General features: G+C 50.6%; 1 protein-coding gene across 1 annotated transcript; it reads right to left on the bottom strand.

The window, feature by feature from the left end:
• LOC134434091 (olfactory receptor 14J1-like) lies at nt 1-27,244 on the bottom strand (the record flags this gene model as incomplete). Its single annotated transcript, XM_063182786.1, has 2 exons — nt 1-24; nt 26,624-27,244. Coding segments are annotated over 2 exons (645 nt in total), but the record flags the coding sequence as incomplete, so codon positions are not given.

The raw sequence follows: 27,244 nt of genomic DNA, 5'->3' as shown, positions 1-27,244 counted from the left end.
CTAGTCAATCGATGGGAAGTGAACCTGTGAAAGAGGAACAATGCAGAGTGGAGCTGTGGTTGGCATGGGGTTGGTATCACAGGTCACTGCAGCCTCATCTCATGCACTGGCCAAGCATAAGATGATGTTGTAACTGGAAAAACTCCAGTCCAGAGGAGGAGATGTCAGGCCCGGTTCTGGGCTGGAGGGATGAAAAGGACAAAATGACTGTCCTTTTAATGCAGGGGATGCCCTGAATGTGGGAGGCCTGCCTGCCATTCCCACTGGAGCACCATGCTGAGATACCCTGAGAGCAGCCTATTGCTCCTTGCTCCTCTCTACTGACCCATGAGTGTTTGTCTGCTTTCGGGATGGCCCTGGCTGTGTCAGGGCTGCTCCGTGGACACGAGACAGCCGGTCCTGTCCCACTGGGTCCCAGCAGTGCCTCGCAGCAGCCCTGCATCCATGTCAGGATGCTGGCCAAGAGAGACCCTGTTAGCATTCAAAAACACATAATCACGCAGGGATTATATGCGGTGCTTTTTATTAAAGAGCTCTGCGTGTAAGGGGTATATTCAACCCAAATCTGACTCTGACCATACATCCAAAATAATCGTGTTTTTATACTCTATTATTATATAACTTCCATGTTAATTATTAAACTTATATTGTTCTATTGTATACATAAATTTAGCCCCCCTCTGAATTTCCAACATAGTTCCTCATTATTCTTCTTATGGTTATATAATAATCATATTTAATTACTAAACAATCATCACATCCACTTTTCTTTCAGCGGTTCCTCGTTCCAGTTCTTGATGTACACCTCGTCTCCTGGATGCATGTTATGAACTGGGTTCTTGAGAGTCAGTGGTCTATTCCACACGAGGATACTCCGGAGCCGAGCTAAAGTTTTCCCGAGAGACAGAAGATAATTATACACTTCCTGCTTTCCTGTGACATGTACATGAGGGTTAGGCTCAGGAGATTCATATGGTTTCCCATACAATATCTCATAAGGACTGACTGACATCCCACTCCTAGGCTTTATCCGAATCCTCAACAGTGCTATTGGCAAAGCCTGCGGCCACTGCAATTTGGCTTCTTGGCATATTTTACTGATTTGCCTTTTTAGTGTCTGATTCATCCTCTCTACCTGTCCATTTGACTGGGGTCTCCACGGTGTGTGGAGGTCCCAAGTTATTCCCAGCAATCTACTTACCTCTCTTACTACTGTAGCTATGAAATGGGGTCCCCTATCTGATGATACCCCTAGGGGTACCCTAAACCTGGGAATAATCTCCTGTAGTAACCACTTAACTGTTTCCTTTGCTTGGTTCGTGCGACAGGGAAGGGCTTCTGGCCACCCAGAGAATGTGCCAACCCCCACTAACAGGTATTTGTATCCTTGAGTTCTTTGTAGCTCTACAAAATCTACCTGCCAATAGTCTCCTGGCTCTATTCCTATCCGAATTCTTCCTAGCTGTGCCTGTCGCCTGGCCACTGGGTTATTTTTCAAGCAGATATCACATTTTGACATTACTGATTTTGCCATTGTTAACATCCGTACTGAAATTAAACTCTGCTTTAGCAATTTTACCAATGCCTCTGCTCCCCAGTGACATTCGTTATGTTTAATTTGTAGAACCTCTCTCATTATCAAGGGGGGTACCACTATTTGTCCTTGTGCAGTTACATACCATCCCTCTGAATTCTTTTGTGCATTTAGCAAACATGCCAGTCTCTCATCTTCTACTGAATATTTTGATTTTGGAGGCAAATTGAATTGGGATACATTAAGCTTCAAAGGTATCAATGCCATTGTTGTTTGTGCCTTTCGAGCAACCTGTCGGGCTGCCCAGTCTGCCTTTCGATTTCCCTCACAGATTTTGGAGTTTCCTGATTGGTGTGCTTTGCAGTGAATGATTGCTACTTGTTCAGGTTTTTGTACTGCCTTTATCAATTGCAGGACTGCATCCTGATGTTTAATGTGGGTACCCCGAGAAGATAACAGTCCTCTTTCTTTCCACAGTGCTCCGTGTACATGCACCACTCCAAAAGCATATTTTGAGTCAGTCCAGATATTTACCTTTTTCCCTTCACTTAATTCTAGTGCCCTGGTTAAAGCAACCAGTTCTGCCCTCTGGGCAGATGTATTTGGTGGTAATGCCTTTGCCTCCACCACTGTATTGAGTGTTGTTACCGCATATCCAGCATATCTGATTCCATTTTCCACGAAGCTGCTCCCATCTGTAAACAGCTCCCACTCCGGCTGCTCTAGTGGGACGTCTTTCAGGTCTTCTCTTGCTGAAGAGGTGTACTCTATTACTTCTGTACAGTTGTGTTCTAATGGGCCTTCTTCAGTTGGGGTACCTAGGAACAGAGCTGGATTCAAAAGGTTAGTTGTTTTTAATGTGACATCATCCTGCTCAGTCAGGACTACCTGGAATTTCATCATCCTGCTGGGAGATAGCCAATGGCCCCCCTTTTGTTCTAAGACAGTGGTTACCATGTGTGGTACATAGACATCTATGTGCCTTCCCATAGTAAGTTTCCTGGCTTCTTGTATCAGGATCACAGTAGCTGCGACTGCCCCCAGACATGGGGGCCACCCGGCACTTATGTTGTCGAGTTGTTTGGAAAAGTAGCCCACCGGCCTTTTCCAGCTTCCCAGACATTGGGTCAGGACTCCTAGTGCTAGGCGCAGCCTTTCATGTACAAACAGCTGAAAATCTTTAGACAGATCAGGTAACCCTAATGCTGGAGCAATTGTCAGTGCTTCCTTTAATTTTAGGAAGGCTTCTTTCTGTGGTTTGCCCCAGGTGAATGGCTGTGTCTTCTGAGCTTCATACAGGGGTTTTGCAATCAGTCCATAGTCCATGATCCACAGGCGACACCATCCTGCCATCCCGAGGAAGACTCGCAGCTCATGTAAATTCTGGGGCTCTGGAATAGCACAAATAGCTTGGATATGATTAGTACCTAGTTTTCGTTGCCCTTGTGAAATTTCACATCCCAGGTAAATCACAGTCTGTTGTGCGATTTGTGCCTTTCCTCTGGATACTTTATAGCCTCCCATCCCCAGTGAATTTAAAATCTCAATGGTTACCTTTATACAGGTTGCTCTTTCTTCTGTAGCTATTAGTATATCATCAACATACTGAAACAATAAGTATTGGTCTCTTGGTACTTGCCCATTTTCAGTCCAAATCTCCAGTTCCTTTGCCAGTTGGTTTCCGAATAGGGTGGGACTGTGCTTGTAGCCTTGTGGGAGTCGTGTCCAGGTGAGCTGGGTCTTTCTTCCGTTCCCTGAGTTTTCCCACTCAAAGGCAAATAGTTTCCTACTTTCTTTGTCAAGGGGGATGCAGAAAAAGGCATCATTTAAATCAATTACGGTAAACCATTTATATATCTTCTTTACGGATGTTAGCAATGTATAAGGATTTGCTACCACTGGATAAATGTCCTTTGTTATTTTATTTATTGCTCTCAAATCCTGCACTAATCTATATTCACCATTTGGCTTCTTTACTGGAAATATTGGTGTATTAAATTCTGATTCACATTCTTCTAAAATTTGGTATTTCAGGAATTTCTCAATAATCTTTACTATTCATTGCCGTGCTTCTGGTTTTATGGGATATTGTTTGACTTGTACAGCCCTTGCCCCTTCTTTTAACTCTACATGCACTGGTTGTGCCAATTTAGATTTCCCTGGTATATCCGTCTCCCATACAGAGGGAATCACTGCATCTTCTACCTCCCCAGGGATAGAGGGGACAGGTTTTTCTTTGATCATTAATATCTGTCCCATCTTTGATTCAGGTATTTTCATTATAAGCTCTCCATTTTCAAAGGTTATTACCGCATCAAGTTTAGCTAGAAAATCTCTCCCTAAAAGCGGAATTGGACACTCAGGTACATATAAAAATTCGTGTGTCATGACCTTATTTCCAAAACACAAATTTAGGGGTTGCAGGAAAGGCCGTTTTTCCTCTTTCCCTGTAGCGCCGACTATTATCGTTTCCTTGTCCCCAATTTGTCCTTGCAAATCATTCAATACAGAAAAAGTAGCTCCCGTATCTATTAGAAATCTGACCTCTTTATGCCCTAACTGTATATTTACAACATGTTCCTTGACTCGTTCTACCGGTTCTACATCTAGTCAGCTGGTATACTCCCCCAGGACCATCTCCTTGGTAGCCTGCTGGAACTGATTGCCCTGGTCAAACTGGTTATTCAAACTTGGGCAATTTCGCTTCCAATGTCCCACCCCCTTGCAATATGCACATTGATTCAGGCTCAACCCCTGGGTAACTGGTCTCCTACCCTGACCATTCCTGTTATGCCCCCTGAAATTTGGGTTCCCTCTCCCCTGTATTACTGCCAAAAGATTCTGCTGCTGCCTTTTACTAGCTTCTTTTTCCCGATTGTTATATACTGTCCAGGCGACCTCGAGTAACTTATCCAAATTCCTTAATTCTTCCCCTTCTAATTTTTGCAATTTTCCACGAATGTCATCCTGTGATTGACCCAAGAATATGAGAGCGAGGTGAACCTTTGCTTGCTCTGTATCCATTTGGAGGTCTGTATATTTCCTTGCTACCCTCTTAAGCCTCTCCAAAAACGCAGTGGGAGATTCCTTCTTTTCCTGTCGAACCTCATATAGTTTGGACCAATTTACAGTTTTGGGCAAAGCATTCTGAACTCCTATTTGGATCCACTCTTGATATTTCTGTAATCTCATATCGCACAATAAATTAGGGTCCCAATTTGGATCCTCAATTGGGAAATTCACATCTAAATTCCCTGTTACCAGCCCATTTCTAATATCTTCTCTTGCCCTCTCTTTGGCTGCCTTAAGTACCATTTCTTTTTCAGTAGAATCCATCAGAGTATCTAATATTACTTGTATGTCATCCCAGTCAGGATTTTGAGTTTTCATAACCATTTTTACTACGCGTGCCACTTTATCAGGATTTTCTCTATAACTTCCGGCTGACTGTTTCCAAATTACTAAGTCTGCCAGGGAAAAAGGCACTTTAACAAATACTGGCCCTTCCACTCCGACACCTTGTCGCAAGGGGTCAATCACAGTCCGTTTTTGTTTCCTTATGCCTTTTCTATGCACAACTGGAGCAAGATTTGACTGACTCCGGATTCTATGGGCTATTGGGGTCACTGATTCATTACCATTGCTATCTTTTTCACTCGCATACCTCTTTCCCCTTTCTATCACAGTTAGGTTTTGTTCATCTTCTGAGGCAGAGGGATCGGGTGATGATGGGAGAGGAGGATAAAGAGGGAAATGTGTACTAGATGAAACAGGTTCAGGGGTAGGTGGGTGAGGAGCAGGTAGTGGGATAGGGACAGATGAAACAGGTGGGATAGGGTTAGGTTCTCTTGTTCCTATTGGAGCTACTTGTAAATCAATATCTGTATAATTTTCCCTACTCAAGCTTTCTCTTAACGCCAAGTGTTCTAAACAACGTTCCTCACAAACCCCACATTTTGCAGATGTTTTAACCATTAATAATCCACATTCATCCTGCCATTCCGGCTTTCCCCATAAGTAGAAAAACAGATCAACATATGGGACTTCATCCCATTTTCCTTCTTGTTTACAAAACAACATTAGCTGCGAAATAGTGTTATATTGCAGAGTACCGTATTTTGGCCATTTTTCACCGTTCTCCAAGGCATATTCTGGCCACCATGAATTACAATAATCAATCAACTTAGTTTTATGTAATCCTTCCCCAAAGTTACCTTGTTTCCAATGTGCTAAAAAGCACCCCAAAGGAGAATTTTGCGGGATAGGGGTGTTACTGCCCAAAATCCCTTTAAGTTTCTCCATTTCAAAAATACCACAAATGCTGAACCTGCAACACTTTTGCGATTGTCTTACGGAACGGCGCCTAGTCTTACACCAACAGGAATTCCTTTAGCCCAACCAAGCGTAGCTTTCGCTGCGTCTTATTGGCAGGCACCCAAACCAAAGTAAAAAGCACCTTACCTTTCTCCCGAGGACATTTGTGAGCGGCGGAAGCGGTCGCAGCTGATGGGCTCCCCGAGAATCCCTTGGTGCCGGCTGGAGCGTGATCGAGTCGCGAACTCGCTCAGCAGCACTCACAAGGGTTCCATCTTCAGGTCGCCAAAATGTTAGCGTTTAAAAACACATAATCACAGGGGATTATATGCGGTGCTTTTTATTAAAGAGCTCTGGGAATCGGGGTATATTCAACCCAAATCTGACTCCGACCATGCATCCGAAATGATCATGTTTTATATTATATTGTTACATAACTTTCATGTTAATTATTAAACTTATATTGTTCTATTGTATACATAAATTTTGCCCCTCTCTGAATTTCCAACATAGTTTCTCACTATTCTTCTTATGGTTATATAATAATTACATTTAATTACTAAACAATCATCACATCTAACAATTATATAATTTATCATACTGCTTACGCAGGTGTAGTTGATCTGGGAAAGCACAAAGCCTAACATTTTAGATTCTATCTTTAACTTTTTCCAGGGTTCCACTATCAAGGCTGTTGTGGTTCTCTCTGGAAGAACTCTTGGAAACTGGGCTGCAGCTTCCTCTGAGTGACTTATGGGAGAATTGAGGAAGAAAATGGCCATTGTGGGTCTGGAGTGTAAGAAAATATTTTTTTGCCCTTCCTTGAAATGTTTTTTAAATTCACTGGAGGAAAGAGAGCAAATGTTACCACCGAGACTGACACGGTTCATTCACCCCACAGTGAGGAACACAAGGCTGCTGAAAGTCCTACAAGAAGCCCAGCTGAAGTAGCAAAATTCCCAAATAACTCCTGAATTCCCAGGCTTGGGTTCTTTGCAAAATGTAAGAATCATTATTCTCTTCATCACTGTTGCCTTTGTCACAGCTACAAAGAGTTTCCTTTCCTTTTAAAGATATCCGTATTGGGCAAAATATACACTTTTCTTTTATCAGAATGTGCTAGCAGCTGCACTGGAGCTGTGCAGGAACCAGTGGAACTTGGAATTGCCACAAAATTGCTTGTACAGTCAGTTTAGTAATGTTTGGGATTTGTTTGCGTTTTGTGAGAAAATCAAATATTCATTCAAGTGATTTATGCAGAGTCAAGTTTGATTTCTGCCAAGTTATTTTGTCCAGTGCCCAGAGGATGCTCAAAGGGTCTCTGTGCCTCTTGCCCTGGGGGATTCTTGGGAGGGGTTTGGGGGGGTTGTCCCTGTCCGTGTAGCCCAAGGCCATTCCCCAGGGGATCTCCATCATTCTCACCCCAGGGAATGTCATGGGGGTCTAACTCCCTCTCATACCCTGTGCCAGGGGGGACTCAGGGCAGTCTCTGTCCCTCTCAGCCCAGGGGATGCTCGGGGGTCTCTGTCCCCTCACCCTGGGGGATGCTCGGGGGGGTCTCCATCCCTCTGGCCTCAGGCAATGCCTGTGCAGGGCTGGGGACCAGGGGCTCTGTGTCCCTCTCACCGCTGAGGGTGCTCGGGGCTGGGGGGGCTCTCCAACCTTCTCACACCTGGGGAGGCCGGGGGGGTCTCTGTCCCTCTCAGCCCTGCTGTGACCCCACCCAAACATCATCGGGCTCAGAGGGACAGAGACACCCCCAAACCCCCAGAAGGGCTGAACCTGGGATTTGGTTTGGGGCTGAGGGTTTAGGAAGGGGCTGGAATTGGGGCTGGGCTTGAAGTTGGGGCTGAGGTTTGGATTAGAGCTGGGATTGGGGTTAAGGCTAGACATGGGATTGGCTTTGGGCTAGGGTTGGGATTGGGTCTGGGGCTAGAGAGACTGGAACTGGGATGAGATTAAATACAGAACTGTGAGTGTGTCTAAACATGGAGTGAGATTGAGACCAGGATCAGGGTCAGGTTTGGGACTGAGCTCACCCAGAGTGGGACAGGGAGAATGTTACGGTGGGAAGGTTTGGGGAAAATCCTTGTTTGGGGAAAAACAAGCTGTGAATGCCTTGGGTTGGGGATTCTTCCCACCCATGTCCATTTCTAGAAGTCACCTGATGTCCAAAAATCAAGAGTGAATCAAAAAATCCACCAGGAGTTTCCCATTTCCAGTCTCATCCCTCTTGGGTTATGGTTGGTCCCCCATCTCAGGGCTGGTGGGGATCCCATGGGTCCTAGGGATTCCCCCCCCTCCTGCTTTTGGATTTTGGGAGGTTCTGGGGTCACAAGGTCCCCCTCTCCAGCCTCCCCTCAATCCAGCCACTTGGGGTTCCCCTTTCCTTCTGCCACCCTGTCCTGGTTTAGGGCAAAATCGGTTAAAACCCTCCAAAAGGAGTTTCCTCTAGAATGCAGATTCAGCAGCCCCACACTCAGCCAGTCCGGGAAAATATTTCCGGGGAGAAAAGTGGAAAAAAACTTTATTGTACAGGCAAAGCATTCACCAGCACTAAAATTGAACAATAAAACCTCCTGCTGCTCCAAAATAGATGATAAACTCCGAAAGTCCCTCCTTGGGTTTTAGCTCCGTGCACTCAGTGTCTTATCAGTCTCTTATCAGTCTCTTTTCAGTCCCTCCAGCACTGGAAATGCTGTGGCCCAGGCTCAGCCAGGTGGGCCACAGGTGCGAGCTGCCGGTGGTGTTCTGACTGTTCAGTGCAGAACAGATTTAAACAGCTCCAAAGAAAAAGAAAAACCACAGTCCAGGGAACTTCTCTGCCTCAGCGAGCTAAAACTAACTAAAAGCAAAGTGTCTGTCCTGCTGTCTGTCCATCCAGCAGCTGGAATGTAGAGGAATGCAGTGTATGAAAACAAACTGCAGCTTCTTCCTCCTCCCCTTCGCTCTCCGAACCAGCCTTAAAGGTGCAGAACTCATTTCTGGGCTAAACAGACCGACGGGGTACGAGCATCATGAAGTCACCCCAGGACACGCCCCTGTCAGGGTCAGGGGGTCCCGTCCCCGCCTCATCTCCGGGCTGCCGGGGGTCCCCCAGCTCCGGTATCGCCCCTTCCCCTCTCCCCGCCCCGGGGGTCCCCCGTTCCACAGCCCCGGCTCTCACGGGGATCCCCAAAACCAATGTCCCGCCCCGTCGGCACCGGGCCATCCCCACGTGGACCCCCGGGACCCTCCCGAAGGGCGATCGCGGCTCCTCTCCCCCCGAGAAAGCTCCTCTTGGGGAGCCCGGGGATATCCGGGGCTCGAGTCCGGGATCTGCCCGCTCCGAACACTCTCCAGAAAAATCCTCCCGGAGACCCCTGGCTGGAGCCGGGGCGAGCTCGGCCTCCGCCCTCCCCTGCGGCTCGGGGCTGGGGGCGATGCTCCCGGGGCAGGGGGTGCTGCAGGCTCGGCGTGCGGGCGCTGCGAGCGCCGCGATTCTCCCGCTCCTGCTCCTCCTCTCCCTCCTCTTCCTGCTGCATTTCCTCCGCTCCCAGCCCGGACCCCCCTTTCCCACCGCTCTGCCCCGCGGCCCCGCAGCACCGGCTGCTGGGTGGGGGAGCCCCCGATCGGCCCCAGGGCTGGGCAGGGGCTCGGGGACCCCCCCGGGGCGGATCCGTCCCCCCGGCCCGAACCCCAAATTCCGCTCCGGGGCCGCGGGGCTCTGTGGGCCCGCCTGGCAACCGGTGAGTCATCGGAAAGAAAAGCTCTGGTTGGCTGGAAATTGTTTACCGCGTCCTCTGATTGGCTGGAATTGTAAAAGGCGCTACGCCCTGCGGGTGTTCCTAGGAGCTGCGGAGTCCGGGCGGGAGCCTTTTCCTGTTTCTTTCTGTTCTCTGAGACCTCTTTCCTTTTTCCTTCTCTCTTTGAGACCTCTTCCCGCTTTCTTTCTCTCCCTTTCTCCTTCCCATTTCTTGTTCCGTTCAGTCCACGCTCAATAATCGTCGGTTGCTTTCCCACGCTCTCATTCGCTCCTTCACTGGGGCAGAGGCGTCTCTCCCTCGCGGGGTCGTAATCCATGGACAGGGTCCCTTCCCACCCCAGTCCCTGGAAAATGTCAATCAAAGCCACCTTTGCTGTGTGCTCTGGGAGCCCACAGAGCTGCTGGATCTTCTCCCCTTGGGAGGCACGGCAGGAGCAGCACCCTGGGAGCCTCGGGAATGCCCCTCTGGGATCCTCGGCACACGCTGCCAGGGTCTGGAATTCCAGTTCTCAGCTATGAAAAGTTGTTCCTGCCCTTGAGGGCACAGCTGTCAAGAAAGAGCCAAAAGCCAAGTGGAACAAGATCTTACAGTGGCATTTCCCTGCGAGCCTTCATAACTTCCGCTGTGGTTACTGTAGCTCCTGAATTGGGAATTAAATCTGGGCACGGTCTTTGGTGTGAGCTGCCCTGGGTCAAGGGAGACACTGAGAGAGAAACAGAGCAGACAAAGAGAGGCAGGAGAGAAAAGAGGGCACAAACACAGTCAGCTGAGAAGGTGGCACTCTGAAAACAGACCAGAACTGACTGAAAAGGAATATAACAGAAAGGAATAATTTTGCACCTTTTATTTACTATCAAAATACAATTTCTTCCCCTTCTCACAAACCTCTTGCCAGTGTCATTCAGCAGGGCTGTCAGAAGGTCCTTCATTCTGGGTGGATGTTCCAGGCTGCAGCCACAAGGAAAGAGGAATGGGGATTTTCCTCCTCCTGGGGAGTTTGACATCCTCAGCTGAGGAGAGGAGGAGGCACCAGAAGAAAAGGGCAGGTGGGCTTCACCCTTCCACAGGAAAAACGGGGCGGGGAAATCTCCCATCCTGTCTGCTGCTGCTCCCATAGGGATGTGAGGGCTGATCCCAGAGCCCCAGTGGTCACAGTCAGGGCAGCCCTCAGGGAATGCTTGCCTGGTACTGAGGGGCAGCGTGGGAGCACCTGGATCTTGGGGCACCCAGCTGCTCCCCATGTTTGGAGGTGCCTGAGGAGGGCTGGGATGATGCCAGAAACATCCTGCAGTGACATCCCCCCTGTCCTGCCCTGGGTGAGCTCAGTCCCAAACCTGACCCTGATCCTGGTCTCAATCTCACTCCATGTTTAGACACACTCACAGTTCTGTATTTAATCTCATCCCAGTGCCAGAATTGTCTAGCCCTAGACCCAATCCCAACCCCAGCCCTAAAGCCAATCCCATGTCCAGCCTTAACCCCAATCCCAGCTCTAATCCGAATCTCAGCCCCAACTCCAATCCCAGCCCCAATTCCAGCCCCTTCCTAAATCCTCAGCCCCAAACCAAATCCCAGGTTCAGCCCTTCTGGGGGTTTGGGGGTGTCTCTGTCCCTCTGACCCCGATGATGTTTGGGTGGGGTTACAGCAGGGCTGAGAGGGACAGAGACCCCCCCGGCCTCCCCAGGTGTGAGAAGGTCGGAGAGCCCCCCCCAGGCCCGAGCACCCTCAGCGGTGAGAGGGACACAGAGCCCCTGGTCCCCAGCCCTGCACAGGCATTGCCTGAGGCCAGAGGGATGGAGAACCCCCGAGCATCCCCCAGGGTGAGGGGACAGGGACCCCCGAGCATACAAAGGGTATGAGAGGGACGGAGACCCTCCAGGCATTCTCTGGGGTGAGAATGATGGAGACCCCCTGGGGAATGGCTTGGGGTGACAGGGACAGGGAAAAACCCCCTGGGGAATGGTCTGGGGTGACAGGGACAGGGACAAGCCCCCCAAACCCCTGCCAAGCATCCCCCAGGGCGAGAGGCACAGAGACCCCTCGAGCATCCCCTGGGCGCTGGACAAAATAATTTGGCAGAAATCAAACTTGACTCTGCATAAATCACTTTGATGAATATTTGATTTTCCCACAAATCAGATGTGATGAAAATGCAAACAAATCCCAAACATTAACAAACTGACAGTACAAGCAATTTTGTGGCAATTCCAAGTTCCACTGGTTCCTGCACAGCTCCAGCTCAGCTGCTAGCATATTCTGATAAAAGTGTAAATTCAGCCCAAGACAGATATCATTAAAAGGAAAGGAAACTCTTTGTAGCTGTCACAAAGGCGACAGGGATGAAGAGAAAAGTGATTCTCACATTTCGCAAAGCACTCAAGCCTGGGAATTCAGGAGTTATTTGGGAATTTAGCTACTTGAGCTGAGCTTCTTGTAGGACTTTTAGCAGCCTTGTGTTCCTCACCATGGGGTGAATGAACCTTGTCAGTCTTGCTGGTATCATTTGCTCCCTTTCCTCCAGTGATTTGAAAAAACATTTCAAGGAAGGACGTCGCAGACATTTTTTCATAAAATCCTCTCTTTTAGGATTTGTCCTTTCTGGGAAGCTGGGGCCCCAGAAGAAAAATGCAAACAATAATTATCTGCTGATGTGGAATGTAACAGGAGCATCTGTGATTGGTCTTCTGTGAGTGTTTGGATTTGCTGACCACTCACGGGAGAGTTGGTCCTTGCTTTCTGCTGGACACAGAACTTTGTTATTCATTCTCTTCTTTCTATTCTTAGCTTAGCAAGCCTCTGCAACTTTTCTCTTAATTCCTTTTAGTATAGTTATAATGTATTATATATCATATATCAATAAATCCAGCCTTCTGATCATGAACCAAGACTCTGGTCCACTTCTCTCACCTGAAGACTATCATCAGGTCGCTGTAATAGAAGGTCAAGAAATATTTTCTTTGCACTCCGGGCCCATAAAGGCGATTTACCTCATCGGTTCTCCCATAAGTCACTCAGAGGAAGCTGCAGCCCAGTTTCAAAGAGTTCCTCCAGAGAGAACCACAACCTCCTCAGAGGAGGGAACCATGCTGTTGTCAAAGGAACTTGGGGTCAGAGAACAGTGCCTAAACTCACTGTGCAAAAATAATTTCACAGTCTGGTGAGTCTGGTTAAGAAAAGTGTTAGAGAGATTCCTCTGCCCCAATTAAGGTGATAATGAGACCAAACCCAAAATGAATTTTATTGAAAAGTAAATGGGATAGAAAAGGGGGGACAGGAAGGGAATGTCAGGAAAAAGAGCCCTCCCCAGGGGCAGGGTAAGTGTGACATTTTCCCCTGTGTGTGTGGCCTTCCCAGGGTGGGGGTTTACACCTGAGCCAGTTTGGGTAAGGGGGGTGGTGTTCACCCCCTGAGCAGGGATTACCCCACTGTTTCAGGTTGCCATGCAAGATGTAACCAAATGCATGTTTTCAATCCCCACCTTCAGCAACTGTTATAAACAGGTGGGGCAGTGTTCTTTATCTCTTCCATGACTCAGCCCTGATAACAACGCCCTCCAGGGGAGATATCTCCTGTGAATGGGCCATTGAGTGTCACTGCAGGACTGATAAAATTCCATCCTCCCATTGTGGGATGCTCCGCCCAGGGGGAGGATCCAAGCATTCCTACCTGGATATAAGCTGACACTTTGCTACACCAGGAGCAGTTTGCCTACTGAATTCCCAGAGGACAAGAACTCCCTAACCACCACTGTACATCCAGAGGAAGACCAGACCCTTCTACAGGATCACTGCTTCGACAGAATTGTGTTCATTTCTCCAACAGGACTGCACCACCATCTACTGGGACAGCTGCCACCACCCTGACCAACAGGGTGTCAGGTTATATCCTGACTCTGTCAGTTTAAGGCAGTGTTTCTGTATCATTGCCTTGATCCTTATTTTGTTACTGAATTGGAATTCTGGCTTAGACTCTTCCTCAGGTTTGCCTTCAAACCAGTACAAAAGACAATGTGCGCACCCTTTGTTTTCTTCCCAGAACAGGATTTCCCATTCCCAAACCTTGATTGGATGGAGAAGGAGGCTGTGAGGAACAGGAAGGATCCCCAGGACACCCAGATAGGTGAGGAGGAAGTCAGTTCCTATTTCCCCCTCTCTCCTGCTCTATCTCCCAGCCCAGCACAGCCCCTGGCTGTAGGACAACCCTGCTGCCAACGCCATCCTGCCGGGGATGCACTGGGGGAATCTCCTTCCCCTTCCCTCTGGCATAGAGGCAAATCCCATCCTCTCCTTGTCCTTCCTTCCCCAGGGAAGGAACTGAGGATGGAAACCATGGAGGAAAAATCTGCATGGCAGAACCTCGTGAAAGAGGCCGCTTTGAGTGATTCTAACGCACAGGAATCCAACAGGGAAGAAAAACCTCAGACATCCCCCATGAGGAGGGGCTCCAAACCCAGCCCAGGGTGCTCTGAAGAAGAAAGAGCCATCCTGAGCCAGGAAGGTGGGCGGAGCTTCAGCCAGAGTTCAGAGCTGGTGGTCCATGATCAGCTTCATATGGGGAGAAGCCCCACAAGGGCTTGCAGTGTGGGAAGAGCTTTAGGCGGAGCTCCCACCTGATCAGCCACCAGATGATCCACACTGGGGAATGGCCCTACGAGTGTGGGGAGTGTGGGAAGGGCTTCAGCTACAGATCCAACCTTGTGACCCACCAACGCATCCACACTGGGGAGAAGCCCTATGAGTGTCCCCAGTGTCAGAAAAGGTTTCAGAGCAGCTCCAGTCTCCTCCAGCACCAGCGGATTCACACTGAGGAGAGGCCCTTCCTCTGCCCTGAGTGCGGGAAGGGCTTCAAGCACAACTTCACCCTCATCATCCACCGGCGCATCCACACAGGGGAGAGGCCCTACGAGTGTCCCCAGTGTGGGAAGAGCTTCACCACCAGCTCTCACTTGACCAGACACCAACGGAGCCACCAGTAAGGGATCCCTGCAAATGCCACAAATGCCACAAATGAACAGCTTCATCCACCACTCCAGCTTCATCCCCCATGGGAGAACCCATGTTGGGAGGAGCCCTGGTGATTCATGTTCCCCATGATCCATGCTGGGAAGACACCAGTCCCTTTTTCTGCCCCTGCCAGTGTCATGATGTGGCATTGAAAAACATGAGGGTCTTGCCATGGCTGTGTCATTACATTCACTCCCACCTCAGAGAATTTCCAGGTGCAGAAAAGGGACACTCTCTCTCTCTCTCTCTCCCTGAGAAGAAGGGTGTCCTTTCCAAACAGGGGAAATTGTGGCCAGGAAGACCCAGTGAGTTGTGTTTTAGTTTTCCCAGTAAACTGTTTCATTTATCCCTTCTCTTTTCAATATTGTTTCAGTTCTGTTTGTCCCTTATCTTGTTCCTGTTCCTAATAAATTGTTCTTATCCCAGCCAGGGATCTTTGCCTTTGTGCTTTCCATGGGAGGCAGGAGGGCAGGGAGGGCAGCGCGGTTTTAGCGGGGGCAGGAAACTGGGGAATCCGTTCCTGAACCCCCGCCCGTGGAAACTGAGCATTCCAGCTGGTGCCAGCCCTGGTGGCCATGGCAACAGCCTTGGGAGTGGGTCCCTGGCTGGGGCTGTGGGAACCTCTTCCCTCTGGTGCCTAGGGACAGGAGTGGATGGAACGGCTGCAGCTGAGTCAGGGCAGGCTCAGGTTGGATGTCAGGAAAAGGTTTTTGCCCAGAGGCTGCTGGGGCCCTGCCCAGGCTCCCCAGGGAAGGGTCCCAGCTCCAGGGCTCTCTGAGCTGCAGCAGCGTTTGGACAGTGCTGCCAGGCCCAGGCTGGCATTTTTGGGGTGTCCTGTGCAGGGCCAGCAGTTGGACTGGAGGATCCTGATGGGTCTCTCCCAGCTCAGCCAATTCTGTGATTCTGGGATCCCATGAGCCTGGGGATGGGGCTGCCAGTGGTTGCCATGGCAACGGGCTGTGGCTGTGGCCTGAGCTGGTGTCCATGGCAACCACCCCTGGCATGGGGTCTCCATGGAGCTGCCAAGGGACTGCCCATAGCAACAGGGGGCTGGTGATGGTTGCCATGGAAACTGACCATAGCAACAGGGGGCTGGTGATGGTTGCCATAGAAACTGACCATAGCATCAGGGGGCTGGTGATTGTTGCCACGGAAACTGACCATAACAACAGGGGGCTGCTGATGGTTGCCTGCTTAAGATCAGATTTGTCACAGGCCCTCAGAGTGGTTCCCTGGGGACTTTCCAAGAGTCTCCAGGCTGTTCCAGGGCTGGAATGTCACAGGCACAGACAGGGGCTCCATGGAGACCTCCCTGGGCTTTCTGGGGATGGTAAAGAGCCCTGTGGTCAGAGGCAGTCACAGCCATTCCATGGTGACATCCCAGGGCCCCTTGTGCTGCAAAGGCACCCATCTGTCACAGACACTCACGGGGGCTCCATGGTGGCATCCCAGGAGTCCCCAGGCTGCCAAAGACCCAGGATGTCCCAGACACTCACAGGATTCCTGTCATGGGCAGATATATTTATATAAATATGTATTCTCTATTATGGTAATGATTAGACAAAACTGCCTTAATCAGAAATATTTATGCCAGGTTGTAAGAGACGTAAAATATATTATACAGAGCACTAGGAAATTATTTCAAAGTAACTGTATTAAGAAAAACCTGTAATTAAGCAGAGATTGGTGTCACTTCCCCAGACCAATGATCATGGGCAATTCCCTTTGACTCAGCCTGGGGCAGTGACCTTGAGGGTGTCCCCAGCGCTGGGAGGAATGCCCACACTCCTCAAGAAGGGAAATGTCAGGAGATGCTGCCATTAAAATATGGGATGGGGCTTTTCTCGTCTGAGGTGCTGACCTGTCAGTCAGATGTGCCCAGGCTGGGCCAGCTCAGCAGCTCTGCAGAAGCTCTCAGTGGTGTCACTTGGTTGTTCCTTTCTCTGGGGATTTTTCCAGCTCTGCCACAGCTTCAGCTCCCTCTGAGGATGTTGAACTTTGAGATGGAGGAGTCAGGCTGGTTTCTGCATTATTCACCCCCAAAGCAGTGTGACACCCCTCCTTCATTTCCCACTTGGGGCTTTGCAAACAAGACCTTGTTGGAGTTGTTGGAGCCCATTGCAGGCAGAGCCTCCTGCTCCAGCAGGAACTGCCTTTCCTGGGCCATCAGCAGGGCAGGTCCCGCTGCAGGAAAAGCCCCAGGCCAGTCCCAGCACAGGGAAGGGCTCGGGCACAAGGGCAGAGTGCCGTGCTGGGAGCTGTGTCAGGGAGCACCTGAGGCACCAAAGGCACCTTGGCAGCAGCAGCTGCTTGCAGGCCATGGCCAGAAGCCTCCCTTGGCAGCCCAGCCTGGTGGCCACCACTGCAGAGCTGCTGCCTCAGGGCTCATTCCTGGCTGGGCTCTGAAAAGCCACTTCTGCCCCAGGAGCCTGACTGGGAAGCCACTGGCCCCAGCACCTTGGGGACAAGATATTAATGACAAAACTCTTCATGGCAGCAGAGCCAAGGCAGGGGCAGAGAAAAGGGCAGAGCCAGGCCCAGGGGACAGGGCTGCCATGGTGATGGCTGTGAGGTCACTGCCCCTGCAGCAGCCTGGCTGCCATCAGCAGACATTCTGGCCAGAAGCTCTGGGAGGGCACCCAGCACATCAGAGAACCCACAATGGAGGAATTCTGTCACTGGAGATGAGAGGGTTTCAATGGGCAATGCTGCACAAAGCTCCTGCTCTTGGACAATTCCTGGGATGGGGAATCCACTTCTCTGGAAAAACGGTTGCAGTTTCCTGCCACTTTCTTAATTTTAAAATATTTCCTCCTTCTAACAAATGTTAATTTGTCCCCATTCAGTTTAAAGATACTGACCCGTTTTCTGTCACTGTAGGATTTAGGAGAAAATAACTTCGAATGCTATTTTTCCCTTTTTCACAGACCTTGGAGAGGACTCAATAATCTCCCAGAATGGGGTTTGGAGGCCTCATCACAAAACCAGCAGGGAGAGTCTGCGGCCTCTGTGGTCAGTGGTGTAGAGACTGAGGACTGAAAGGGAATTGCCTGGGAGGGATGGATGGGTGGTTTCAGAAAGGCTGGAGCTTTTCTTCATAGTAGGAATAAGCCTGAAGAAGACCTAATAGCACCAAGTGCAGCTTGGGAGGTCCAGACTGAACACCAGGAGAAGGGAATTTCCCTGTCAGGGCAGGGCTGGGGTGCAGCACGTCCCCAGCAGGAGCCTGGAGCAGCCCAAGGCTCTGTGTGGGCAGGCAGAGGCAGGCAGGAGGCAGAGCTGTCAGCAAAGGAAGGGCCCAGCCAGGTGGGGCAGCCGGGGGATGCCGACAGCCTGCAGGGACAGAGGCGCAGGTTTGCTCAGCAGCAGAGACACCTTTCCCTCGCTTGTCCCCAGCTGTCATCACTGCCACCAGTGTTGTGCTCTACCTGGAACCTGGGGACATTTTCTCAGTCCTGTCCCTCAGATGGATCTATTTAAAGTATGAGAAACTTCAGTGTTTCACCCTCTTTTTGAGTCCCTGAGAAGGTTTTTTGAGCACACTTTGAGGGACTGAGTCTGATGCAAAGAGCAGCAAAGCCCCAGAGGCTCATTAAAGTCCCTGTGCTGTGTCTGTGCTGCTGAGCTGGGCCAGGCTCCTGGCCCAGAGGCAGCTCCTGGCAAGGGCAGCGCTGCAGAGAGACAGCTCTGGCCAGGAGCAGCTCCTGTGCACAGCCCAGCAGGCCTGGGGCACTGCCAGGGCCCCTCAGGGACACCAGCAGGGCACAGACAGAGCTCACAGGGGCTCAGCACTGGCAGGGGCTGTGGGATGGCCCAGAGGGGGCTATGTCACAGCAGCACCTCTGTGGCTGTGTCATGGAGGCACAGAGCAGCTGGGATGTCAGGCAGGGGCTGTGTGTGAGCCCAGAGTGGGCTATGTGAGGTCACAGATTGGGCTGTGACATCACAGAGTTTGTTGTGTGAGGTCACTGAGCAGCTACAGCATCATAGAGGGGACTTTGTGACATCACAGAACAGGCTGTGAGATCATGGCATGGCTGCATGATGTCATAGAGCTGGCAGTGAGGTCAAAGTATGTGCTGTGACCTTACAGAGTGTCAGTATGACATCACAGAGAGGGTTTTGTGACATCACTGAGGGGGTTTTTTACATCACAGAGCTGGCAGTTACATCATAGAGTAGGGTGTGAGGCCATAGAGCAGATCCTGCCATCATAGAAGATGGCTCTGTGACATCAGGGAGTGGGCTGTGACAACACTGGGTGGCTGTGTAACATCATAGAGCAGGCTGTGACATCACAGTAGAGATTGTGAAATCATAGAGTGACTTTCTGACATCACAGAGACTTCTGTGACATCACAGAGCAGCTGTATCACATCATAGCGTGGCGTCTCAGAGTTGGCTCTGGGACATCACAGGGGCAGTGTGACATCACAGGGGCTGTGTGACATCATAGGGATCTGTGTGACATCACGGGGGCATTGTGACATCAGAGGGGCAGTGTGACATCACAGGGGCTCTGGCACATCACAGGGGCAGTGTGACATCACAGGAGCAGTGTGACATCATAGGGATCTGTGTGACATCACAGGGGCATTGTGACATCACAGGGGCAGTGTGACATCACAGGGGCTCTGGCACATCACAGGGGCAGTGTGACATCACAGGGGCTGTGTGACATCATAGGGATCTGTGTGACATCACGGGGGCATTGTGACATCACAGGGGCAGTGTGACATCACAGGGGCTCTGGCACATCACAGGGGCAGTGTGACATCACAGGGGCAGTGTGATATCACAGGGGCTGTGTGCTGTCACTGGGGAGGTCACTCTGCCCTGGCCCCCCTCACAGCTCCCCCCAGAGCAGTCCAACCCTGCTCGTGCACAGCGGGGTCCCCTGTCCCCCCAGGTCTCCCCGCCCCCAGCCCCACAGCCTCCCCGAGAGGATGTTCCACGAGATTGACCCCAGAGCCTGACACGGGGACGGGGGGCCGGGGCCCTGGGGGTGACACAGGGGGACAGGGACCCCCCGGCAGCGTCCCCATGTCCCCCAGGGCCAGAGCTTGGGCCAGGGCTCCTTCACCCTGTTATGAATGAGGCCTTGAGAGCGCTGAAAAAATCCCCAGCAAGGGAGCAGCAAAAACCAGACTGAATATTAAGGGACAGCAGCACAAAGTTCCTTGGCAAGAGTCACTCTTCTCCTGACTGGACACTTCAGGCACAACAAGGAAACAAAGCAACAACAAAACCAAACAGAATCCAAACAATCAAACCAGAAATGAGCTGAGAACTGGGGCTTTCATTCCTAAGGAAAAGAACTGTCCTTCTTATCTCGGTGCCCATGGCCAGAATTGGGATTTCACCTCCAGTATTCCCTATTGTGACAGAGTGGAGGAATTTCTTGGCTCAAGACATTTCATGTGTGGGGAGTGTTGCAGTGTGTTGCAATTTCCTGTTTTAAACTTCCCAGCCCCTTCCCAGGTGTGGCAATATCTCTCTTCCCCTTCCCCTTCCCCCTCGCCCCCTGCGGGGCTGTCAATCAGTCTTAATATTCCAGCAAGGCCATCGTGTGTTTGGTCAGGTTCAAAAGATGCCCCTGTGCCCAGAGGTCATTGGTCTGTCTGGGTGTCATCGTTGCCTGAGACCCTGCCCCTCCCACCTGGTTGGTGGCTCACCTGTCCCTTCCCTCCCCCTCCCCCTGGAGCTTAAAAAGTCACTCAGGCCATGCGGTCGGGATTCTATTGGAGCTGTTACCTAAGATTCAGACATCTGTGACCATGGAATAAAATCTTGATATTAACCCTCCCGCAGAATCTGTCTTCTTTTCCTCCTCACCTTAGCCTGAAGCCTTCCTACCTGAGGCAAACTGAGTTTCTACAAGCCTGGACTTGTTTCGGCGCTCAGCTGCACCATCCAGCCAGTCAAAAGTGTCTCTGAGGTGAAACACCACAGTTGCCGCCTTTGGCCCAGGAGCAGGGGTCAGAGGAGCCAAGGCACAATCTACCTGGTAATATTGGATCTTATTCCAATAGGGGAGGAAGGGGCAGGTCCAGCCCTGCCCTGCCCTGGAACCCCAGCCCTGCCCTGCCCTGTGACCCCAATTCCCCCAGAGGCTCTATCCCAGCCCACCAGTGTCTGCCAGTCCCTGGCACAGCACAGGCAATGCTCCACAGCCACCTCTGCAGCCCCAGCCCAGCTCCTGAGGGACCAAATGACCCACAGTCCCACCTGGGGGAAGGGCCCAGGAAGACCAAGGGATATTGAAGGCTGACCACAAGGCAAGCACATATCTTGACCCTACCTCCTCTTGGAATTTCCATCTGAACGCTACTGGAATCCAGGAGTTGGTACCTCTGTGTATGCTCCTCTGTATCCTTTTTGCCTCTCTCTCCTTCTATCCTTTTCTTCTATTTCAGTCCTTTTGCAAATTTGAGTAATATAAAATTCAAATAGCTTAGAGTTTGTGAAGTTGAATGGGCCAAGTCAGTGCTTTAAGAAGTGTTCTGTGTTGATTGAATGTCATATTAAATCTTTTGCCAAAGATTCTCTGATTTTCTAAAGTTACCAGTAAAGATTGTTTTGTTGTTTTGAGCTCCTGAGGATCTCTTGTTGGTACTTCTCCAGGAAGTCAAATTCAGAATACAGAAACAATTGTAATTCCTTTTAAATATCTCCTTGACAGAGTTTTCTACTGGATGGAAGTCAGGGCTTGTGTGCCCTGCTTGGCACAGCCCAGGCAGGGCTTTCCCAGCCACATTCCACACTCCATTTCCCAGCTGGAGCCGCTGGTGCCTCTGAGTTGTGCTGCCCCAGCCCCAGGGACGCTCTCCTTGTCTGCCCATTCCCCCACGGTCTCTGGGCAGGGATGGCCTCAGTGGGGGCTGCTGACATCCTCAGCACCTTGGAGGCTGCTGCTGAATTTTCCTGCTCCAGAGGCTTGTTCAGCCTTCAGCTCTTCAGAGCAGGAATTCAGTGTCCCAGGGCTCATTAACATTCAGAACACCTTAACAAGCCAAATCTCTGGGGATAATTTGATTTCAGTTTCCAAATCTTGTGTGGTTAATAAGAGAGATTTCAGAAGTGGATTCAACTGAATATGTTCTATTTTAAAAGACAGTGAGGAAACATTTTTTAGGTCCTGTTTAATTTTTTTTTCCTGTTCATAAATTGATATGTGCAATTTCCAGTTGACACTGAATCCAAGTACCTCCTCATGCAGTTTGACTGGGTATGAAAATCAAGACCTTTCATGGCTGACAATCAATCAGACTCTGTCCCTACCCCCACCGCACCATTTTCCCCATCCAAGGCTGGCACTCAGAGCAGCCTTGTGCAAATCTGAGCTCCCTCCAGCCCACACTGGACCTAGCCAACAGACCACAGTTGAACAGGATATAACTTAATAAAAATTACACCATTAAAATAACAATCACACAATTACACACTCTCCCCTGCGCTATGTGCAATGTCCCAGCATGTCTGATGAGTCCACTGTTCACAACTGATTTGCATACTAAAATTAATTTTTGACTAGTGTAGTTCTGTGATAGATATAAACACAACTGAGTTCTTGTATCAGGACTCTTGTCCTGGACTGAGGACAGAACAGCACAAACAATTCCTGATTTGCAAATCTATCAGTGGTGGATGGAGAAGGGAGGTCAGGCTGCTCTTGGTGTTGAGGAAATGCTGAAAGCAGCCTGACTCATTTCATCTGCTCATGCCCTGGCTGATCTCCCCTCTTTCCCCTTCCACTATTGGCTTTTTATTCTCCCCCCAGTCCCCTGTGAAGAGCCTGGTTCTGTGTTCTCCATCCCCTCCTGGCTGGCACTGCCAGGCTGGGATGAGGAGCCCCTCAGCCTTCCCTGCTCCAGGCTGGACAAGCCCAGCTCCCTCAGCCTCTGCTCACAGCCCAAGGGCTCCAGCCCCACCTTGGAGGCCCTTCCCAAACCCTGCTCCAGCTGCCAGACATCTTTCCTGCCCTGGGGAACCCAGATCAGGCCACAGTGACCTGGATAATCCCAGTCCTTGATGTCCTGGTCACACAGCCCTGGCCCCTTGTCCCCGTGTCAGGCTCTGGGGTGGATCCTGTGGAACATCCTTTGGTGGAGGCTGTGGCTCCAGGTGGGCGGGGGGGGATCCTGGGTGACAGGGACCCTGCTGGGCATGAACAGCATTGGACTTGTTGGGAGAAATTGTGAGGGGGAGCTTGGGCAGAGTGACCAACCCAGTGACCTGACACAGCCCTGCTGGGATGTCACACAGCCCCTCTGGGATGTCACAGCCTGCTCTGGGATGTCACAGACCATTCTCCAATGTCACACAGCTGGTCTCTGATGTCACACCAGAGTCTGTGATGCCATAGTCTGCACTGTGATGTCACACCTCTGCCCTGTGATGTCACAGCTGGCTCTGTTATGTCACAGAGGCAGTGTATGATGTCATAGCTCTCAATGACCTCACATAATCCACTCTGTGATGTCACAACCCACTCTGTGACCACATGGTACCAGATGATCAATTGTCTCCACCAGCTGAGCTGACACCTGGAGCTTGTTCTCCACAACCCCAGGCCTATGGAAACTACACGACGCTCATTGTGTGAGAAGGGGAACTGGAAGTTCAGCAGCCTCAGTGTCCTGCCAGCTCAGCCAGGCCCACGGGAACATTGGGGTCCACGACCACCAGGGACCACCAGAGAGCCCCCAGGACATGAGTGAAGTGGAGGGGAAATATGTTAATGATATTCGGGAAATGATTGTCACATGTGTTTTTAGTCCAGGACAATCAATGAATATGTATGCAAAATACAGAAAATAAACAGAAACTCTCCTGTACTCAGCATGCACAGCCTTGGGAGGAGCTCTCCCCCGTGCATCCAGCTGAATTGGAATGCAGCTTCTTAATGCTACACTGGGGTTAAGGAGTTTTCTGTTTTACTGAATTTTTGGTAACACTCCCACTGCCAAGGAAAGCTCTGTCTGCTGCTGTTCACAAACAGAGAAGGGCTGGTGGCAGATGTGGGGCTCAGAGGCAGCCTGGGGCAGAGTGACCATGAAATAATCAAGTTTTCAATATTCTGTGAAAGAAGGAGGGGCAGTAACAAAACTTCTACACTGGAATTAGGAAGGGCAGACTTTGGCCTGTTTAGGAGGCAGATTTGGGGAATACTAAATCAGGTAGTGATTTTTTTAAGGGAAACAGCCCTTAAAAACAAATGGGGCCCAGGAAGGATGGACACATTTCAAGAAAGTAATGTTAAGCGGGAAGCATCAGCATTGGATAGAAACTCAGGCAACTTAGGAAGTGTTTAAGGGTGTTGTTAGGTCATGCAGAATGAAAAGCTGAGATGTGAAAGCTCAATTAGAACTTAACCTGACCACTTCTCTGAAAAATAATAGGAAATGTTTCTATAAATAAACTAATAGCAAAACATGGGATAAGGTGAACCTCTACTCTTTATTGGATGCAGTGGAGAATATAGTAACAAAAGATAAGGAAAAGGCTGCACTACTTAACACCTTGTTTGTCTCAATTTTCAATATTAAGACAGGTTGCCCTCAGGACAAGTGTTCTCCTGAGCTGGTAGATGGGCACAGGCAGCAGAACAGCCCCTGGAATCCAGGAGGAAGCAGTGGGTGACCTGCTGAGCCACTCAGATGCTCACAGGTGAATGGGAGCAGACAGGATCCATCCCAGGGCAATGAGGGAGCTGTAGATGAGCTCCCCAGGCTGCGCTCCATCATTTACCATCAGTGCTGGCTCAGCAGGGAGCTCCCAGAGGACTGGAGGTGCCAGTGTGAGCCCATGCCCAAGAAGGGCTGGAAGGAGGATCTGGGGACCTCCAGGCCTGTCAGCCTGACCTGGGTGCCCAGTGAGGTTATGGAACAGATCACCCTGAGTGCCATCCCAGGGCACCCACAGGATGGCGCCAAGGGGTCAGAGCCAGCTAGCATGGATTTAGGAGTGGCAGGTCCTGCCTGAGTGATCTGATCTCCTTTTATGACCAGGTGACCCACCCGTGGATGCAGGAAAGGCTGTGGATGTTGTGTGCCTGGGATTCAGCAAAGCCTTTGACACTGAGCATTCCCTGGAAAAGCTGCAGCCCACGGCTTGGGCAGGTTCCCTCCTCGCTGGGAGATTTAAGAGCTGGCTGGAGGCTGGGCTCAGAGAGTGGTGGGGATGGTGCTGCACCCAGCTGGTGTCCAGGCAATGGTGGTGTCCCCCAGGGATCTGTGTTGGGCCCAGTCCTGTTTAATATCTTCACTGGTGATCTGGCTGAGGGGATCGAGTCCACCATTCACAAATTGCAGATGGCACCAAGCTGGGTGTGAGTGTGGATCTGCTGGAGAGCAGGACAAGAAGACACAGCCTTAAGCGGCACCAGGGAAGGTTCAGGCTGGAAAATAGGAAGGAGTTCTTCAGAGAAAGGGTGAGTGAGAATTGGAATGGTTGGCCAGGGGGAGGTGGCAGAGTCCCTGTCCCTCTTCAGTGGCACTTAGCGCCATGGTCTGTGTGACAAGGCAGTATTAGGGCATTGGTTGGACTTGATGATCCCAAAGGTCTTTTACAGCCTATTTGATTCTGTCATTCTGTGATAATTGGGACACTCTGGGGCCATTGTGACACTGCAAGGCCTCATGGAACTAAGAGGACCATAGTGACACCATGCAGCCCCACAGAACCAGGGGTCCACTGGGGCCAAATGGAACCAGGCAGTGCACCGTGACACTCTGGGTCCTTGTGGAACCACAGAGGCCATTGTGACACTGCAGGGCCCTATGTAACCAAGGGGTTTCACCATTTTGACACTAGAACGCCAAGGAGACCATTGGGAGACTCCAGGGCCCAGTGGAACCAAGGGGCCATTCTGACACTGTGGGGCCTCATGGAACTAAGGAGACATTGTGACAGTGCAGGATCCTGTGTCACCAAGGGGCCACTGTGACACGAGGGGGCCTCAGGGGATCTGGAAGAACGTTGTGACACTGTGTGGCCTCGTAGAAACAAGGAGTCCATTGTGACACTGAGGGGACTTGTGGAACTACAGAGACCATGGTGCAGTGTGGGACCTCATGTACCCATGGGGCCATTGTGACACTCTGGGGCCTCATGGAACCAAGGGGCCACTGTGAAACTGCAGCACCAACAAGAACATGTGAAGCCCCATGGAACCAAGGAGTCCATTGTCACATTTTGGGGCCCCACGGAACCAAGGAGACCATTGTTGCTCTGCATGGTCTCATGGACCCAAGGAGAACAGTGTGAAAGTGCAGGGCCTTGTGTAACCAAGAGGCCATTGTGACACCGAGGGGCCCCCTGGAACCTAGGACATCTTTGCAGATGACACCAAGCTGGATGTGAGTGTTGATCTGTGGGAGCATAGAAGGGCTTTGCAGAGAGACCTGGACAGGCTGGATTGAGGGGCTGAATCCAGCAATTTCAGATTAAAAATATCCAAGTACCAGGCCCTGCAATTTGGCCCCAGTGCTGTAGGCTGGAGATGGAGTGGCTGAACAGCAGCCAGGCAGAAAGGGACCTGCAGGGACTGATGGACAGCAGGCTGGACATGAGCCATCAGTGTGACCAGGTGGCCAAGAAGGCAAATGGCTCCTGGCCTGGCTCAGGAATGGTGTGGCCAGCAGGAGCAGGGCTGATGTGCCAGCACTGGTCTGCCCACAGCTCTGCACACAGACATTGCTGCTGCAGCTCCAGAGAAGGCAACAAAGGGCATCTCTGCAGAAAACTTTGCTGGGACATCCTTTACTTCCTTTAAATACACCAAGAGTGCAGTCCCCCATTGACACAGTCTGTGGCCACAGGGAACGTGGCGAGAAACAAAATGAGAAATGGCACAAGCAATGATGTTTCTTTGTGGACAGAATGGAAAAACTAAAACAAAGGAAAGAAATCTCCAAAATGAAACCAACAAGAAGTATCAAAAACTAGTTTTATTACAAGTGATTTGCAGAAATTGACCAGCAGTTCAATGTTCCTGAAAGCATCCAGTCATCAGTCTCCTCACAGCAGCCTTGACCTCCTGGTTCCTCAGGCTGTAGATGAGGGGGTTCAGGGCTGGAGGCACCACTGAGTACAGAACTGACACAGCCAGATCCAGAGATGGGGAGGAGAGGGAGGGAGGCTTCAGGTGAGCAAATATGGCACTGCTGATGAACAGGGAGAACACAGCCAGGTGAGGGAGGCAGGTGGAAAAGGCTTTGTGCCGTCCCTGCTCAGAGGGGATCCTCAGCACGACCCTGAAGATCTGCACATAGGAGAAAACAATGAAAACAAAACAACTAAATAGCAAGCAGGCACTAACAGCAATGAGCCTCAGTTCCCTCAGTGAGGAATTTGAGCAGGAGAGCTTGAGGATCTGTGGGATTTCACAGAAGAACTGGCCCAGGACATTGCCATGGCACAGGGGCAAGGAAAATGTATTGGCTGTGTGCAGCAGCGAATAGAGAAAGGCACTGGCCCAGGCAGCTGCTGCCATGTGGGCACAAGCTCTGCTGCCCAGGAGGGTCCCGTAGTGCAGGGGTTTGCAGATGGACACGTAGCGGTCGTAGCACATGATGGTCAGAAGAAAAAACTCTGCCCCAATAAAGAAGAGAAAGAAAAAGAGCTGTGCAGCACATCCTTTGTA

This window comes from Melospiza melodia, unplaced genomic scaffold (assembly GCF_035770615.1).
Source record: "Melospiza melodia melodia isolate bMelMel2 unplaced genomic scaffold, bMelMel2.pri scaffold_32, whole genome shotgun sequence".
NCBI classification, from domain to species: Eukaryota; Metazoa; Chordata; class Aves; order Passeriformes; family Passerellidae; genus Melospiza; species Melospiza melodia.
Note: the sequence above shows the minus strand (reverse complement) of the source record. Positions and strands in the feature narration are given on the sequence as shown.